The following is an 18,852-nucleotide window of genomic DNA, read 5'->3' as shown; positions in this document are numbered from 1 at the left end:
GGGCGGTGGCGCGCGCGGGGCCTGGGCGGCCGTGTGTCTGCTGTGGTTGCGCGGCACCGTCTGGCGGGCTGTCGCAGGAGGTCGGGCTGAGGGAGTCGCCTGCCCTGTCTGCCTGGTTTGGGGTTTAGAGCCCCAGGATGCGAGGGTGAGTAAAGCCTTGGGCAGCGTCCCTGGGCGTTTGGGGTGAGGAAGGCCTTGGGCACGAAAGGCCAAGCCCTTTGGGGACTTGGAGCAGTCCCCGAAGCACTCGTGCGATGGCGGGAGAGTTTTGCTAAGCGGCCTCGGTGGTGGTGGGCCGGCGGTCACAGAGGGCTTGCTGAGCCGCTGCCAGCCCGGGCGTGGCTTGTGGAGCCTGTGGCCTGAACCGGAGAGGGGACCCTGCTCTCAGGCTGCGTGTGGGTGCATGGGACGGAGGGGGCAGGGAACGTTCTTGGCGGTCGGGTGAGTGGCCGTGGCCGAGCTCGGCGTGTGCCGCGCACTGTTGGGACAGCAGCCCCGTGATCCTCACAACTCAACGGCGGGGGGTGGCGGGGCGCTTGCTCCCATTTCGTGGAGGGGGAAACTGAGGCTCAGGAAGGTACACCCCGGGGCCACACAGGCGAGCCAGCGTGGGGCCCGTGCCCTCACCTGAGAGGACCTGGCTGCGCGCCCCCGGAACCACCTCTAGCACCTCTTCAAGGCCACCCTCCGGGCCTGGCCCCCGGACCGCTGTACCATGGGGCTTGGGGACACCACTGAGAGCCCCCCAGGTGGGGAGAACCCTACTCACCGGGACCGAGGCCGGCTCTGCGGGACCCTCAGTCTAAGACTGCACAGCGCTGGGGTGCAGCGTCCGAGCTGCTCCGTGCATCCCTGTGCCTCGGTTGGCCCCCTGGCACGAGATGACGGTCCTGACGGGGCCTGGGCGGTGTGTGCGCGTGTCACCACACTTCCTGCTCCATGCCTCGCTTGCGTGGCCCTGTTTGAGGTGAGGCGGCTTGGGCGGGTCACTGGGCAGACATGTTTCTTCAGCCGGGAGAGGAGACTTGGGAGAGAGAAAGAACCTTCCACTCTAACCGGGAAGTGAGGGATGCTGGGAGACATGGAGAAGGTTCTGGAAGGCCCACTGAAAATGCACAAAATACAACAATTTTTGCATCATTGTCTGTCCCCTTCCTTGGCTTTTGGGTTTGTTTTATTTTAACGGCTCAGTTGAAAAATGACCTGCTTTCTGCCTGACACCGGGTCAAAGGGCGTGCCACGGGCCGCATTCATCATCGTAACCGCCGTGTCACCCTGATGGTGCTGACCATTAGTTTCTGTCAGTGACTAAGTCACAGCTGGCTAAGGAGAGATGAGTGTGGGCTCAAAGGTCAGAGTCACAGGACTTGGGAATTGGATGAATTAGAAATTTGCTGTAGTTAACAAAAAATTAAATCACAATAGTTATAAAATATTCATTCATCCGGCTGGAGGAAAATGAAGCCCAATATTTAATTTCAGATTATATCACCTCACTTTGCATTTTTTATCATAGAGTAGGTCGGCCCTGGAACTCTGACAGGGCACTTGGGGACTTCATCCATTTCCGCAGATTAAAAATCCTCTCGTAAAAAAATTAATTGCCATTAAACTGCTCAGTAGAGGAAAAAATGTGCCCTCCAGGACCCATTTATTGACCTGGACCCTCTGGTGGGCTAATGGCGGAGCTGAGTGCCAGTGGAGGAGGGGCCTGTGGTGGGGGCCCCAGTGGGGTCTGGCCAACAGTAGCCCCCTCCCCGCTGGCCCTACCCCGTGCCCCAGCAGAGGGGGCCAGTGTGACCGGCTCTGGGCAGCTACAGGGGCCAGGACAGGAAACCCACCCGGCTGGTCCTGCCCAAAATGCAGTTGTGGCCTGGTGGGCAGTCCTGGCCTCTGCCCTGAGCCGGCAGATGCTGACCCCACCCGGCCCAGCTCCTGCAGTGGCACAGCTTTCATTCGTGTGGCTCTGTGAGGAGGTGCTTACGGATGGGGAAACTGAGGCACGGAGAGCTTAAATCACTCGCCCATGTCCTGTAGCTAGTGATGTGCAGAGCCAGAATTTAAAGCCAGGTCTGGGACTCCTCAGACCAAGCTGTCCCCAGGGGCCTGGGGCTGGAAGGCATGGCCCTGGAGGGGTGGGTAAGGGTCCTAGAGGGAACTAGCCTCCCAGTCCGGTCCTGTTGGGGCATGGCTTATGGAGGACAAAGCCCTGGGGGACAGGTCCTCGAGGAGTATGGCTTTACAAAGGGCGTGACTTAAAGAGGGCAGGGTCTTGGGGTCCTGTCCCAAAGAGGGTGTGGGCTGGGTGTGGCCCCGGTGTCCTTCCTGGGGGCATTGCCTCTGGGGGTGTGGCTCTATGCGGCCCCTCCCCTTCCTGGCTGAGGTTTCTGGGTCTGGGCCCTCAGGAGAAAGGAGCCAGGTCTAGGGGCTGTGTGTGCTGGCGAGACCCTGAGCCCATCTGGCCCACGGCAGTCAGCTCTGGATGGTCTTTGCGGTAAAGGAGCGTTGCTGGGCAGAGACGCCCTCTCCGTGGGAGGCCGACCTGGGCTGGCCCCTGGGGGAGGCTCGGCCCGTGTGTGTCTGTGTGTGTCTCTGTGTGCATGTGCGTGTCTGTGTGCATGTGTGTCTGTGTGTGCATGTCGTGTGTCTGTGCATGTGTGTCTGTGTGTCACTGTGTCTCTGCATGTGAGTGTGCATCTTCATGTTCGTGTGTGCACATGTGTCTGTGTGCATGTGTGTCTGTGTGTGCATGTCCGTGTGTCTGTGCACGTGTCTGTTTCTGTTTATGTGTGTGTCTATGCATGTCTGTGTGCGTGTCTATGCATCTGTGCATGTCTCTGTGTGTCTGCATGTGTGTCTGTCTCTGTATGTTACTATATCTCTGTGCATGTGAGTGTGCATGTGTCTCTGTGTATGTGTGCGAGTGTGCATCTCTGAGCGTGTCTATGTGTGTGTGACTGCGTTAAAGGCTGGCCGCTGCTTTCTGTCCCCGTCAGGGCCCCTGTGGCTGGGTTTGTGATGACTGGGGCTGCTATTGGCATTTGGTGAATGTGACCTGAGATTATGAAGTAAAACCTTGATAAATGATGTTTACCGTGTGGCAACGCTTGTTAAAGAAAGTTTGTGTTTGGGATGTAGTCCCTGGGACCCCTCGTCATGCCTGCCTGGTTGTCTGCATTGATCCCCCACCCCTGCTGCCACTGAGTCTCACCAGATTAATTTACTCGGCTCAGTGCCAACAACCAGCTCCGGCATCGCCCTCCCGCTCGCCCTGCTGGCCGGAGGCTTGTGTCAGTTCCGTCGTGGTCATCGGCCAGCATTTACTGAGCCTGGGCCTGGGCTGCGGTTTTGCAGACAAAGCCGCACACAGCGGATTTTCTTACTGTTTACTGAGGAGACTGAGGGTCGGAGATGTCAGGCCATTTGGGGACCCAGTCCTGCCCCTCGCTGCCTGGTGGCGGACACCGTGGATTTCACCGTGAGCCCCTCGGGAGCTTGAGGACTGGTCTGACTGCGTGGAGCCGCCGACCGCCCCACCCCGGCTGGCGTTCAGGGGGCCCCGGCACCGGCCATGCGTTTTCTCTGTTTAAGATTCTGAGTTGGTCGGTGTTCACGCCTGGAGGAAAGGAGCAGCTCTGGCGAGGGAGCTGCTTGGGCCCCCGCCGGCCCGCCCCAGGCTCCAGAGCGAGGTGTCCCCAAGAGGCCTGGCCCCAAGTGCAGAATTAGGTACCTTGTGCCTCCACCTCGGGCTGCACCCTGCTCTGCCACGGCTTCCGGGGGTGGGCACCAAGGGGGCGCATCTCGGTCCCCACGCCACCTGGGGAGGAGGTGGCATCGAGATGCGGGAGCGGCACCTCTGCCCCAGTGACCTGTCAAGTGCCCTGCGAACCTGCCATCGGCCAGCGATCTCTGGGAAACGACCCTGTTTCTGTCCCTGAAAGGCACACTTTTGGCTCCCGGGAGCTGGGGCCCGGCCGGCCCGGCTTTGCCAACTTAGAGAATGGCAGAGGCGCCTCCAGTAGAACCCGTGCCCCGATTTGTGCCCAGTTTTCTCTGGGTGCCCAGGCAGTCCCGAGTCACCCAGATGTGGCACAGGCCCCCTGAGGGCTGCTGGAGTTGATGACGAGTGCAGAGACCAAGGGGGCGGGGGCTCCCCGGGACCGGAGCAGGGGCCCCTGAGGGCAGGTCCTGCTGCCCCTGTGACTCCCCGCAGGTCCCGCTGCTGCTGCGACTGCCTGTGATGACGAGGCTGGAGCCCCTGAGAGCACCCCAGTTCGTGCCCGGACGCCCAGTCCAGCCTCCGTCCGTGGTGACCTGCACATGCCTGCCAGCACGCCCCACTGGGCTTCCTGCGACCAACACGTGACCATCCAGTCTGCTATGGCCATCCTTCGAGAACTCCGCCAGCAAATCCAGACAGGGCTAGAGTTGGCCCGAGACCGCCACGTCAGGGGTGGGCATCAGCACCGGCTGCGGGACCTGACAGGGAGGGGGCACCAGGGCCCTTGGAGTGTCCCCGGCGTGCGGGGCTCCTCCAGCAGTCCTCGGGCCACAACCGAGGGGCCGCGCTCCTCCTGGGAGAGGGCTGGGGTCTTGCCCTCCAGGCCACGCTGGAGCACCTTGGCCCGGTGGGAGTCCTACCCGCAGAGGGCCTGGTCGGCCCAGGCACGGGACTCCTCTTTCCAGAGGCCTGGGAGCCCCCACGAAAGGCCGGCCCCCTTCCCTCTGCGGCCCTGGAGCGCCTTGGCTGGCCAGAGGACCCGGGCCACCTGTGAAGAATGGGGTGGCCCTGCCGGACCATCATGGAACTCTCTGGAAAGGCGGAGCTCCTCCACCCAGCGGCCCTGGAGCAGCGCCTCCTTCACGCAGAGGGCCGGCATCCCGTGCAAGAGCAGAGGCTCCCTCCTGCCTCCCTCCGGAGCGAAGCACAGCTGGCCGCGACCCGCCCAGGCTGCCCCCCGGAACGCCCCTGGGAAGGAGAATGAGGCCCGGCGGCCGCCTCCCTGCCCGAAGCCCCGGGGCTTCCTGGGCCACCCCTACAGCTCCGAGTCCCTGCGGGAGTTCATGCGCCAGAAGGCGCGGGCACGGCGGCAGCAGGCCCTGGAGGAGAAGGCCGCCGCCCTGCAGGCCGTGGAGCTGCGGAGCCAGAGGCTGCGGGACGTGCACAGGAAGCAGAGGGAGGCTGTCCTGGGCAAAGCCGCCTCTGGCAAGGTGGTCCCCAAGAAAGCCTTCCCCGTGGTCTCCCAGACGAACCCCGGCATCGTGACCTTTGTCCCACATTCTGCACAGTGCAGGGTACGCACCAGCGGCGGACGGGGTGCTGCCCCGCTCAGCCACTGCCCCCACTCTCCGGAGTCCCAGATGCCTGCTGCGCTGGCTGTGACTGGGCTCTGGAGGGACCTAGCTGCTTCTGTCCCAGCCCCTAAAGAGGCGGCCCCGAGGGGTCCAGCCCGAGACCCCCGGGGAGGCCAGGGCCAGTTGCGAGGCTGAGGGACTGTGTCGGGGTCTTCTGGCGCTGGCTGGGGCTCTGACTGGGTCGTTCTCTGTGTAGGGCCTGGAGGCCCCGGGGAGCCTGGGGTCGCCCGTGCTGCAGTGGAGCAAGGTGACTTCCGGCATGGTGCTGGGGGACCAGGAGGCCCCGGGCAGGTGCGTATGCAGGTACAGGCTTCACGGAGGTGACGCCTCCACCTCACACGGTTCCCCAGCTCACAGCGCTCCTGAGCGGCAGGGAGCACCTCCATCTCGTTCCAAAACGTTTCGTCACCCAAAAGGAAAGCCCGTCCCCCGCTGTCCCCAGTCTGCTTTTCCTCTGTCCCCGACACTGCACACAGGTGGAATCCTGTGACCCGTGGCCTTTGGCGTCCTGCTTCTCTCACTGGGCACGTGCTCCAGGTTCGGCCCCGTCCTAGCCTGTGTCAGGACTTCACTCCCCCTTAGGGCCAGACAGCGTGCTGCTGTGTGGATGGGCCACAGTGGGCTCATCCGCGGGCAGCTGAAGGACATCGGGGCCTTCTCCCTTTGCCACTGTCACTGGTGCTGCTGTGGACCGTGTGAGCCCCGGGTAGACACCTGCGGGGGGTGGGAGCGGTGCCTGGTCCCACGGTGATGCCACGCGTGACTCCCGGAGTGGTGCCACCTGTGTTTGGCGGTGGCCGAGCCCCTGCACTGGCAGTGCGGGGCGCCCGCTTCTCTGTCCTCGGCCATGCGTATTCTGCTTTTTTCGTCTTGTTTTCACGGCTGCCATTCTAGTGTTGCCAGGGCAGCTGGTCCCCAAGGCCTCTCCCGGCGGGCGCAGGAGGCTGTGGCCCTCCACCCTGCTTCACTGTGCACTTCCTGTTCCACGTTTTAAGAATTATAGTAAAATACGCATAACATTGTATCTCCACCGGGTGCACGTGCACAGCTCGGTGGCATCCAGAACAGTCACACTGTGCATGGCCGTCACCGCCATCACCTCCAGGACTTTCTCTTCCCAAAGTGGAACTCTGTCCTCGTTAAACTCTCACCCCCAGCCCCGGCCCCACCACCTACTTCCTGTCTCTGGATCTGATCCCTCTGGGGACCTCCCATGAGTGGGGTCCCACGGGACGTGTCCTTCTGTGACTGGCTCATTTCACTGAGCACTGTGTCCTCGAGGTCCATCCATGCCGTGGCCAGTGTCAGGACTACCTTTCAAGGCTGAGTGACAGTCCACCCCTTGGCTGCTGGGAGTGGTGATGCCATGAACGTGGGTGTGCCGGCCTCGCCGGGAGACCCCGCTCTCGTCCGCCCCCGCGGGGTGGCCCCGGGAGCAGGGCTGCCGGTCACGCGGTGGTTCCGTACCCACCTTTTCAGGCGCTTCCACGCAGGGCGCATCTGGGCGGCAGCACTTGGCGCCGCTGGCTCCGATTTCTCCGCATCCTCGTCGGAGCCTTGTCTTTCCTCTCCAGCAGCGGCCACCTTCCCGACGTGAGGTGCTGTCTCGCTGCGGTTTCCTGTTGCGTTTCGTAACTGAGCGGCGATGTTTAGTCTGTGTGCTCACGGGCTGCCCCGTTATACCTTTGGAGAATCGTTTGTTCAAGTTCTTTGCCTTTTTAAAAATTATTTGTTTTTTGTTGTAGTTGAGTTGTAAGTATTCTTTATACGTTCTGGATTTCAACTCTTATGGGGTAAAGCAGCGGTCCCTAACCTCTGTGGCACCAGGGACCGGTGCTCCTATGAGAATCTAGTGCCTGACGGTCTGAGGCGGAGCTGAGGCGGTGATGCTGGCGCTGGGGAGGGGTGACGAATACAGGTGAAGCTTTGCTTGCCTGCCGCTCACCTCCTGCTGTGCGGCCTGGTTCCTAACAGGCCGGAGTTGGGGGACCCTTGAGACGTAGGATTTGTAAACATTTCCATAGGTTGCCTTTTTACCCTGTCGTTTGTGCCTTTGACGCTCAGAAGTTTTGAGGAGTTCCGATTGGTCTGTTTTTTTCGTTGCCTGTGCTTTTGGCATCATACCCCAGAAACCCCGTCCTCGCTCCTTCTGGCAGCCGTGTGCAGTCACGTGGATGCTCTGTGAGCAGCCACCGCTCACCAGCAGACACCGCGAGCAGGCGCGGGTCTGTCCCAGAAGCTGCCGCTACGTTCTTCCCTGCACACATGCAGGTCCCACTCGTGCTGGAGACGGTGGCGCAGGCCTGACTCTCTGCTCCCTCTCCCCGCAGCTTCTGCCTGTGCCTGAACAGAGCCTTGAACCATGCTGAGACCCTGGACACAGGAGCCCCCCAGGAAGGCTGGGATGGCGCCCCCCTGCTGACGTCTGCCGGCTCCTCCCAGGGCCCGCTGAGGCTCAGGGACCTGAGCGTGCCCACGCGCTCGCGCTCCCAGCGCCCGGGGCTGTGCATCTATCTGGACCCTGAGGAGGCTGAGCGCCTGGGCACACCGGGGCCCCTGCACTTCCGGTACAAGCATGCGCGGCTGCAGGCCCTGGAGACCATGGCCAACATCCTGAAGCAGCGGATCGACACCCTGACCGCCAAGCTGCTCCAGTCTGAGACAGCGGACACCCTCGGGGACCTGGGCTTGGACCCCCCGCCCTCGTGCCCCAGCATTGCGCCTGCAGCCCCAGCTTGCTCCGGAGCCTTGGTGCCTAACGGGGGCGGAGGGGCGCCCTGGGGCTGGGCAGATGCGCGGGCAGGGACGCTGCTGTCTCCCACCTGCCTGCTGGACGGCGAGACGCCCCTGTGGAGCTCTGCCTGGGAGCCGTGGCAGAGCGTGAGCCCAAGCAGCCCCCTCGCCAGCAAGCCCCCAGGTAAGGCCACACTTGGGCCACAGGGTCCCACCAGCCCTGTGGGGGCCGAGGGGACTGGAATCCTGCTTTCTCCATGCTGCTCGGTTTCTTCTCCATAAAGGGAGATACAATGACAATGCTTCTGGTGTTGTTCAGGCCAGTTGGGCCAGTGACGTAGGTGACAATCCTGGAACAATTTTTTATCAGCTGCAGTTGTTGTCACTTGTCCCTGGCTGGAGGAGGGGTGTGGCCTGGTCCTGAGGCTAATGTGCCCGACGCCACCCTGCCTCACTTCCCGAGGAGAGGACGGGCAAGAGAGCCGCCGGGTGCCTGGACGAGGCACTGAGGCCACGGCCCTCTTGCTGTGGGGCGGGCGCCCCTCCCTCGCTCCCCACGGACCGGCAGCCCCTCCCCTTGGGCTGATGCCTGGGAGGTGAGGTCCCGGCTCCATCTCTCCGAAGGTTTCATGGAGGATGGCTGTTCGGAGCTGGACAGGAGGCTGGCGAGAAATGTGGCTTCATTCCGAGCCCTCAGCCCCTTCACAGGGAGGTAAGCCACGAGTGCCGTGCGCGTCGGGCTGTGTCGCGAGCCGTGGGGGCTGCCCCTTCTGTGCCCAGGGCACAGCCGCACTGGCCAAGGCCAGGAGTCGGAGTGCGTCCAGGCCCGGCAAGGGAGCGGCACGGCCCTGGTCCACGGTGTGGGCTCCGATGCTGGCCAGGTGGGGTGGGCGGCCACCTCACACAGTGCCTCTCAGATGCTTCTGGTGGTGCCATGTGCAGTGGGCCCCTGACGCAAAGGCCCGCGGACCAGTGAGCAGTCTCTGGGACATGCTCCCTGCACCGGCTCTGGGCCCCGGAGACACACTGTCGGCCATGCGTTCCTGTGTCATTGTGTGACTGGCAGGCTGACTGCACCCAGGTGACACTGATGTGGACGGTCCTCCATCCAGGTCCTTCGTCCAGGTCTGAGTTCTCAGGGCCACCCGTCCAGACACTGCACCTTCCTGCAGCTTCCATCCCCCGCGCTGGCTGTGGCCTTCTCTAGGGGCCACTTCACACATGTCCCTTCCCCAGGGACACTGGGTCCAATTGCATACAGATGGCCGGTCTGGGGCACCAGTGGTCCAATTGCTGTTCCTTCTTGTCCTCTCTGTCCTCCAGCCCATTCCCCCCAGTAACCAGTGTCCCTGCCCTGTGCCCCCACCCCTCTCAGTGCTGACTCACCCTCGGGGTGCTTCCTGCCCCGGCCCAGCCTCTGTGCAGGGAGCTGCTTCCTTGCCGAAGTGTGACCTTCTCTGAGCGGCTGATGTCTTCGGGGTTCACAAATATGCTCGGCCCACTCCTGAAGGACTCCCGTCGCCACCCTAAGAACCATTCCTCCAGCCCCATCGCCCGCCCGCCTGTCTGGTGTCTCCTGACACCAGGGGCCCCGTCCTGCCTTCCTCAGTGGCCAACGGCGCCCTCCTGGTCCCCAACCCTCCCCGCCCCCGGCTCTCCTCCCTGGCATACCACATGGCACCAGAAGTTCTCCATCCAACCTTGGCCCCTCTCACCTGTCTGCCCTGAGACCCAGGCGACCTGGGCAGTGGTCCGCAGCCCGGTCCCAGGCAGTCCTTCCCTAGGTAGCCCTCTCCCACCTCCTCGGGGACCCCAGGCTTGACGGCTCAGAGCTGAGGGTACGGGGGCCCTGGAGGGGGACAGGCTGGTGGTCAGTCTCCAGGGAGGTGGCCTTGTCCATCCATACCCGCCAGAGCCCACTGGGAACACGTGGGAGGGATGCCAGGGGTCCCGCACCCCCTTGCCTGGCCCGTCCTGGCTCGGCACCTGGCTTGTGGTGTAGAGTTATTAACAGGGAGCTAAAGGTGGGGACGGAGACTGTGGTCGGGGCAGCTGTGGAGCAAGAACTAGAAACTGCGAAGGCTGCCTCCCAGGGGAGAGGAAGCCTGACACCCCCCCAGCGGGGCTGCCCCAGGGGGCCCCAGGGGGCCAGTGCGAACCCCAGGTCTGCCTTCAAGCTGTCGACCTTGGGTGAACACACGCCCCTACCAGCCTGAGTCTTCTGCAGGAAGTGGGGAGTGATGCATCCACCTTAAAGGGTTGGTTTGCCGGAGCACCCCTCCACCCCTGGGCCTCCCCTGGGGCGTTTCCTTGCCCACATGCCTCTCCCGCCCATGGCCCCAGGGTTCCCCGCCCACCCTGCCTTCCTGAAGCCCTGTGCCCTCACCAGTGGGCAGTGAGTCTCACTTGGCCCCCATCCCACCTGCAGTCCAGCCTCAGCCCCTCTGCTGGGACTGGACTGTTGCCGCCAGTAGGGGGCAGCATTGGGCTTTCTTGCGTACATGCCCGCTTTTTTCCAGCCCTTGGAGAGGGCTGCGGGGCGGGGAGAATCCGCGGTGGACACCCTGCATCTGTGCATGCTGCTGCCGCCAATGGCCAGCAAGGCCCGGGGCCCAGGCCCAGGCGGTCTCAGAGCAGAGGGGCAGTCCCACCAGACATCCCCTCACACCCAGGCATTTCAGCCTGTGGCCCTCCCAGCTGGCGGGCACTGCCCCTCCCCCATACCCAGGACCAGGCCCAGGCAGAGGTGGAAGTCATCACAAGGTGTTCCGAGGTGCCCCAGTGCCCTGGAGCTCGGGGAGCAGGCCCCGGCTGTGCTTTCTAAAGCAGCAGCCTCCGCTCACTGCTTCATGGGCCACGGCTCTGCGGCCGGGCCCCTGGTCATCTCAGCCACTGCCCATGCCCAAGGAGGAAAGCCACAGCCCTCTTCAAGGCCAGCTTCTGTCTTGGGGTGGATCCTCTACCCCATCTTTTCCGTGCTGGAACCACGGCATTCAGTGCCACATGGGGACCAGCTTGTCACCACCATCGTCTAGTGAGGACGCCGGGTTGGGCCCCATCCACCCCAGCGTCTCTGGAAGGAAGGGTAGGGGTGGGGTTGGGGGCCCCTGGAACTCCCACAGCTTTTAGCACTGCGGGAGACGTGTTCTCTCTCTCGTTTTAGAAATGGGGAAACTGAGGCTTGGAGAGGAGGAGAGCTTTGCCCCGGTCACGAGCTCGTGGGAGAGCAGCCAAGGTCCAGGCAAGAGCCTGGGCTTGAGCCCACGGGTCCCCCACTCCTCCTGTCTCCTGTCCAGTGGCTCTCTGACAGTTCCCTGAGAGCTCGTCAGAAACGCGGGGTCCCTGGCCCACCCAGCCCCCCTGAATCTGATGCACTGGGGGTGGGCAGTGACCAGTGTTTTCACAAGTCCTCCAGTGATTTGGGGGCACACTGGAATCGGAGGACCACTACCCTGGGAAGTCTAGATCAGGGGTCAGTGAGCCACAGCCCTGACCCCTGCCCTCCTGCCCACCAGCCATGTTTGTAAATAAAGTTTTATCAGCACATGCCCACACCCACTTTTGCATAACGGGAGTGGCTGCTTGCCAGGGACCGTGGCAGGCCAAGCCCAGTCCTGTCCACAGAGGTGGAGATCACGTGGCCCACGGGGTGTAAATATTTTCCATTTGGCTGTTTATGGGAAATGTTTGCTGAGCCTGCTCTGAGTAATTGAGGGGACACTGGTTTATGGATGGCGTTCCTTTAAGGCTTCGAGGACATGGCTCCTCTCCGCCGCCTCCTGATCTGCTCAGCAAGGCTGGCACCCAAAGTTCAGGACTGGGAAGGAGGAGCACAAGGGAGCCCAGGGCAGGCCCTGGGGTTACCTGGTCCCTCCTCTCCCTGCCCGGGCGAGTGCCCCCAGGTCATCGGGACCCCTCTGCTGCCCCTCAGCATCTCTCAGCCCCAGGGCTGACCCTCTTTCTGGAACACTTGTCATCTCCCCTGCAAGACGTGAGCTTTGGGGGCGGGGTCTGGGCGGTGGGCACTGGGCACACAGCAGGTGCTGGACAAATGCCTGTGGACTGCGGGACCCTGCAGGCTGCTGGAGAAGGGCCAAGTCCCCCATGCCCAGTCTCCATAGTCACAGGTATGGCCGGCATCTTTGGTCACTCAGTGGGCCCTGGGTGGCTGCGTGCCAGAAGGGACAGCTATGTGGCCTACATAGGGACATGAAGTGAGGCCGCCGTGCACACTGCTGATCCAAGCTTGGCACACCAGGGCCAGCGTGGCCTTGGGGCAGAGTGCGCTCTGATCCTGGCCCCAGATCCCCGGTGACCATGGAAGCCAAGCCTGCATGGGTGATAGCTGGTCCTCCTGCGTCTGAGCGCAGAGCCCCAAGCCCGGGACACTGCGGATATCGGCATCTCCAGGCCCCACCTGCTCACCCTGCCCTCCTGGCCCTCTGGCCACAGGCCTGTCCCTCATAGGCCTTTGGCCCTTGGGTCCCACCTCGGACACCATACACGTCTGAGAGCTCTGTGGGCCAAGGGACCCCAGACCCCTCCCACAAGCTGCCCCTACCTTAGGATGTTTGTGGCCCCATCCTGCTCACAAGTGTGTTTGCGTGTCCCCAGCTCACACGGGGTGCCGATCCCACCGGACCCCACCTGCTGCTCCCTGTGGCTGGAGGAGACGCCGTCGGCCCGAGGGGCAGGCCTGGTCACACCCTGGACCACGCAGAGCTGCGGTAAGGGTGAGCCTGTGGCCAGGCCCTGGGCCGTCCGGGCGGGTGGCCGGGGAGGCCCGCAGGGGACTCCCTCCACTGTCTGGCGCTGCGGCGAGGCCCTGCAGGTGTAGATGGGGCCTTTGCTACGTGAAGACCGTCCACGCGTCAGATGTCTTGCTACGTGGAGAGCTTCCACGCTTCAGCATTAAAGTGTTCTGGAGGCTTTCGGGACCCAGCCGCTTGCTCTGTGCACTTACACACCTGTTGTGACTGGTAGTTGCCCGAGGAACGTGCATCTTGTGTGCGCCCCAGCCACCTGCCTCCCCCTACTTGGCCCATGGGTGGCGCCTGGGGCAGGGGGTGGGCAGCCCCAGCCGGAACCCCTAAAACCCCTGGCGGGGGGGCGCATGAGACCAGAGCCTGGGGCAGAGAAGGGCGTCCTCCCGACACCCAGAGAGGACACCGGCAGTCACTGGTGGCCCAGAAACCAGGCGTCTGGATGGTGTGAGCTTTCCCACTGACTCATTCCCTCGAGGAATATTCAGTGAGTGGCCTGGATGCCAGGCAAGGACAGATGAGAACTGATGTCAGCAGTCTCTCCTGCAGAGCTGCTCCTCCCCACAGGCGCCTCTTGGCTGGGCCCGTCCTCCTGGGAAAGCAGGGACCTGGCTGGAGGCTGCCCCGCCCCCGCTTGCTGGGAGGCCTCAGGGTCCCTGGAGGGCCCACCAACACGGGCCAGATGCTTTCTAGAGAGGAGACAGGGCAGGGCTGCCCCACCCCCCGAGACGGTCCCTCCTGGAGCCTCTGAGGTCTGGTCTGGGCAGAGCTGCAGGCTGTTGCCCAGGGGCTGGCAGCTTCCATAGGCTGAACCTGGGTGGGGCAGGTGCCAGGCCTTCTGGAAAAGACTACTCCTCTCCCTAGCTCTGCTTGCAGGCTGTCTCTCCAGGAGGTAAGAGCAGGTTGGCGATGGCATAGAGCTCTCTGTCCCTCCTGAGCCCCCACTGCCCTGCCGCTCCCCTCGGCAGGGCAGGGCAGGGCAGGGCAGGGCCCAGCTCTCTGTGCAGACTGGAATTCTTGAGGCCACAGGCAGCCCCCAAAAGTTGTTTGATATCTGGGCTGCTTCTGCCTGGCTGAGAGCTGGATCTCAGGCAGCCAAGCTGTGAGCACAACACAAAGTGCCTGCACTGGGCTTAGGTCAGACACCTCCTCCAGGAAGCCTCCCAGATAACTCTCAGGCTAGGTCAGGTGCTGGCACTCACCCTGTTGTATTCTGCTTTGCAGGCGTCAAACCCGTGTTTGTGCTTCCGTCTCCATGGGCCACGAGGGCGTGAGGGGTCTGGCTCCCATTTCAGCCCCGGTGCCTGGGGGAGTGCCCGCCACGTGAGGGGCGCCTGGGGAATATTCGCTAAAGGCATGAATGAACTGAGTGCGCCAGGCCAGGCACCTGTGTCACATGGTGTCCCGTTGGTCTTGCTGTGCCTCGGGGACAGGTCCTGTCCTCATGTCCATGTTTACGGAGGAGCACTCTGATGCTCAGAGGGGCACCCTCCTCCCCAGCCAGTAACTGGGAGAGCGGGGATTCGAACTCAGCCCTGAGCCCGTCAGCTCTCACTTTTATGGATGGAAGCAGCGTGGTCTGATAGAACTTTCTAGATTTGAACATCAGGCACTACTGTCCGAGAGAGCTTTTTGGACTCGAGCAAACGTCTCAGCTGGGGCCACCCATAGGACAAAGTAATAGCATTTATGAAATTGTCTTGTCAGATCCCCAGCCACCAGGCACTTTGGGGTGACGCATGGTGCCGGGGTCTTGGGGCTCCTTGCCAGTTGTCATCGGAGCACTTGAGGAGAGAGACCAGTGTCATTCTCTGCTCAGTAGGGTCGCTCCAGCAGGCTCCGGGGGCTCAGAGGGGTCGGTCCGGCAGGCTCCGGGGGCTCAGTGGGGTCGCTCCGGCAGGCTCCGGGGGCTCAGTGGGGTCGCTCCGGCAGGCTCCGGGGGCTCAGTGGGTCGCTCCGGCAGGCTCCGGGGACTGGCAGGTGGTTGGCAGCTCATCTCAGGGACAGCTCAGGGGCATGCAGCCCGTGTCTCCCTACTGACCTGTCAGGGATGCTGGAGTGTCGGAGCTGGCCAGGAAGTCCCTCTCTTCAGGTGGAGGGCTCGGGCCTCGGGCCTCTGGAGCTGTCAGGTGCCTGGAAGAGGGTTGGCGGGAGCCCAGGCTGGCGGGCTTGGTGGCTACTGGGCACTTTCTCTGGCTTCAGCCTCTCTCAAGGCCACAAAACAAAGGCATGAGAGTTTCCCCTTCTCGAGGGAACTTCGGCTCAGAACAGACATCTTAAGCCCATTCCTGAAAGTGTCTTCACTCTCAGGGAGGAGGGGAGGCTCCACCAGCGCCCCCTCGGATGCTCAGTGCACGTCAGGTGGCCACAGCCTTGCTGCCCGTCCAAGCCTGGCGCCCCATGGAGTTTTTCGGCTGCCGTGGAAACGCCGGGGAAGTGGGTGGCTGTCGCTCACAGCTCCGTCACGGCTCTAAGCATGGGAGCCCACTCGCTCGGCTCGGGGAAGCAGAGCACAACAGAGGGTTGCCACAGCCAGCACACTTGCCAGTGGTGACTGACAGCTCATCCGAGTCACCAGGAGGGCTCTGCCTTTTGCAGACGGGGCCTGGGCCCCAGAGCGAGCGGACCATCCCGTGGCTACCTCTGCCCGCTCTTAGCAGGAACCAGGCCAAGATGGGGGGCAGATCAAGGAAGGAGCATGCTGGCCAACCCCCAGCCATGGAGTTGCCCCAAGAGGCAGCTCCCACAGGGCTAGGAGCCAACAGCATGCAGAGCCAAGCTGGGCCCTGGGGGGTCACCAAAGGGCAGAGGATCCCTCTGCTGACTTGGGGACTGTGCAACCCCAGGGGAGGCTGAGGGTCTCGTGCCCACAGTCTGGAACTAAGCCCTGGGGACCACGCCTCGTGTTAACACGCCCACCCGCACAGCCATTACTAGTCCAGAACAGCAGCAGCCACCCTGCTGAGCAAGCCTTAGGTCACTCGTGCCGGGAGGTGGGACCGCTGTCTCCCCGTGGAGGCTCTGATCCGCTAGCGATTTGTTCCAGGTCACCCTGCGGATGCGTGCCGAGCAGGGTCCATCTGGCGGCAAAGCTCGTGAGCTCGTGTTCCTGTCCCATCACCTCTGCCAGCCTGGGTCATCGCTCCAGGGGCAGCGTGGCCAGGGGTCAGGCAGAGTGAGCTGTGGAGGCGGTGCAGCGAGGGAGCCGCGTCTGCCGCCTCCTCCCGGGACGGGTGTGCTCGGTGATGGCTCAGGCCCAGGCATCCTCCTGGGCTCCTCCCTACGTGCCGTCTCCCTGCAGGCCGGAGCACTGCGGCTGAGCAGGGGACACTCGGGTGCCCCAGGCGCTCAGCGGTCCCTTCTCCGTGGTCTGCGCAGGTCAGCGGGAGCCTGGTGGGCTGCGGTCTGGGCGCCTCGCTGACATCCAGCAGCAGTCCCTGAGCTTCCTCCAGTCACTGAAGGTGTGTCCTGCCCCCGTTCTATTGGGTGGCTGTGGCTCTTCAGGGGGAGGCTGGTGGGGGGTGGGGAGCATCACGGTCATACTGGTCTGGGCCACCAGCCTTCATGGCTAAGAGGGAGGCTGGGGGTGCAGAGCAGGTAGAGGGGCTGGAGGGTACGGCCTGCCAAGAGTGGGGTCCTTTCGAGCGTAGGGCGGGAGGTCTTGAAGGTGGCACTGCCTGCTCTCTGTGCCGAGGGTTTGCTGGGAGCCGTGGGGGCTGGCTGGGCCCCAGAACCCTGAGGCTTGGGACCCCTGCAGCTGGACCAGCAGAGGCAGGGGCAGGCGCTGGCCCGCCTGCAGCAGCGGGCAGAGGTGGAGGTCCGGGAGGCAGAGAAGGCCCTGGACGGCCTGCTCTTCCAACACCAGCTGGAGGTCAGCTGGCCGTGGCCCGAGCTCCCACGCGTGCCCATTCCCTGCCCAGGGCAGCGTGCCCTGCTGCTGGAGGCGCTCGTGGGCCTTCCCTCACCCCTGCCATGTCCAGCCCTCTCTGGAGGGCAGGGAGGGGTCAGAGAAGGGTTGCCCGTGTCGGGGATGGACAGACGGAGCCCTGAGGTTGGAGACCTGCCCGGCCTGGCCCGCTGGCCGTGAGGCTGCCCCGTTCATCCCCCACGCACTCACCCATCCTTGCAGAGGCTCATGGAGAAACACTCAACACAAGCAAGGTCAGAGGTGGCTGGGGAGCTGGCGCGGCTGCAGGTGTGCGGGGATCCGGATCCCAAGACCTCCTGGAGCATGGTGACAGCCAGACCACGGTGTGGCCCGAGACGGGGCCCACGGTGGAAGAGGGCGGGGTGAGGGGGTCTGGGACGGGCGTCGGCGCTGGCGCCGCTGGAGCCGTGAATCTCTGGTGCTTTCACACCTGGCAGGTCCCACCTGCCCCCGGGCCGAGACGCTGCTGTGTTCTCTTGGGGCCGCCAGGAAGGACGAGAGAGTCAGGAGGGCACAGCTTCTGCAGGTGAGTGTCCTCCATCCCCGCCACACACCAGGGGCTTGACCCTGAGCCAGGGAGCAGGCAGAGCACGCTCCCTACATGGACCCAGTGGGGGAAACTGAGTCAGGCACACATGAGAAAGGCCCAGGGATGGAGGGATGTGGCCTGAGGCCGTGTGGTAAGTGCAGAACCAAGATTTGAAACTAAGTCTGATGCCAGGACTCTGTGACTGACTATCGGGCATCTCTGCCACACATTTGTAGGGGCTGGGTGTCCACTGAGCCTGGAGTAACTAGGCTAAGACAGCAAGTGAACACAGCAGCCACCACCCCCACCTCCACACACCTGGTGACTATGAGCTTGGGTCACAGAAAAACGCGTTCAGTTAGACACTAGGTGACGCAGCCTAACGGCAGGACCGCGGCCGAGTAAGGAGGGGTGTGGCATGCCATCTAGCCCTGCCTGCCCTGCTCAGGGACTGAGGGGGCCTCAGCTCCTCCAGCCCCGCTCCCGGCAGACCGCCAGGGCAGCCGTCACCATCTGCCCGGGGCCCAGTTACAGCCCATCTCAGCCTCTTAGGGAACAGGGACCCTCCAACATGCCCATCCCGTCCCTCAGAGCAGTCCGCCCTCACCTGCTTGGTGCTGGACCTTGACCGGGTCTCTCTGGGCCTCGGCCTCCCCTCCTGAGACAGTGGGGCACCTGGACCGAGCCATCCCCGAGGCTCCTCTCCCCTAGCTCTGGTCTTCTGCGTGGTCGGTGGGTTCGCACAGCAGAGCTTCACGTTAGTCGATTCCGTGACGTGGCCTCGTGAAGACCCGTTGTGAAGCCGTGTGTGTGTGGGGACGTCACACCCCCCACACCCTACCCCTGCGGGGCCCTGCTCTAGAACAGGCCCCCAGCCCCGTGACCGAACCACAGCTTTGTCCTCAGAGGCCACGCAGGAAGGGAGGCCAGACTGGACCTTCTCCCAGCTGCCGCTGGCCAGGCTCTACCCTTGGGAAAACCCCACCCACCAGGTACTGAGAGATGACCCTTAGGAGGCAGGGCATAGGAGTGGGGTCCCAGGGAGGCACTGGCAGCCAATAGTAGCCCCAAATTCTCCCTCAGGTGCCAGGCCTGCCTTTTGTACAGCTTGAACCCAGGGGGTCTCCCGGGTGGGTCCTGGGCTGAGGGAGGCTCTCCCTGCCTCGGGCATCACCCACCCTTCCACGGGACTTCGGCCCAAGCTCCTTCCTTCCACCCTGGGGGACAGGGGAGGGCAGGCATTTCCACAGGCTGCTACAGGCAGGGCTGGCCCCGCCACCCAGGAAGCACACTGCAGTGTGGCCCGGCCTATCCCACATCCTCTGGAGCACAAATGAGTGCCCGGACTGGATCCGGGCTGGGCACATGGCCAAGATGATGAGGACCCCGCCCAGGCCTCGGAGCTCGTAGCCGGGAAGTGGGGCACAACACGGGGATGAGTGAGAGGGCAGTCCAGGAGGGCTTCCTGGAGCCGGCAGCCTCCTCCCCTGGGCTGGGCACCGCTCCCATCGGGAGAGGCCGGTCCTGGCAGCGGCCTGGAAGCT

General features: G+C 63.5%; 1 protein-coding gene across 1 annotated transcript in view; it reads left to right on the top strand.

Annotated features, from left to right (window-relative positions):
• The window catches only part of CCDC187 (coiled-coil domain containing 187), a 29,665-nt gene extending 10,848 nt beyond the window's left edge, over window positions 1-18,817 (top strand). The window contains exons 6-12 of the mRNA XM_025051255.1: window positions 3,589-3,898; window positions 4,212-5,295; window positions 5,552-5,646; window positions 7,686-8,364; window positions 8,598-8,800; window positions 8,876-8,969; window positions 12,434-18,817. Coding sequence (XP_024907023.1) covers window positions 3,589-3,898; window positions 4,212-5,295; window positions 5,552-5,646; window positions 7,686-8,364; window positions 8,598-8,800; window positions 8,876-8,969; window positions 12,434-12,925 — 2,957 coding nt within the window. The 3' untranslated portion in view covers window positions 12,926-18,817. The remainder of the gene's footprint in view (window positions 1-3,588; window positions 3,899-4,211; window positions 5,296-5,551; window positions 5,647-7,685; window positions 8,365-8,597; window positions 8,801-8,875; window positions 8,970-12,433) is intronic.
• The last annotated feature ends 35 nt before the right edge of the window (window positions 18,818-18,852 follow it).

The sequence above is a fragment of the Pteropus alecto genome, unplaced genomic scaffold (assembly GCF_000325575.1).
Source record: "Pteropus alecto unplaced genomic scaffold, ASM32557v1 scaffold67, whole genome shotgun sequence".
Classification (NCBI taxonomy): domain Eukaryota; kingdom Metazoa; phylum Chordata; class Mammalia; order Chiroptera; family Pteropodidae; genus Pteropus; species Pteropus alecto.
This window is presented reverse-complemented; position numbering and strand designations above follow the sequence as displayed.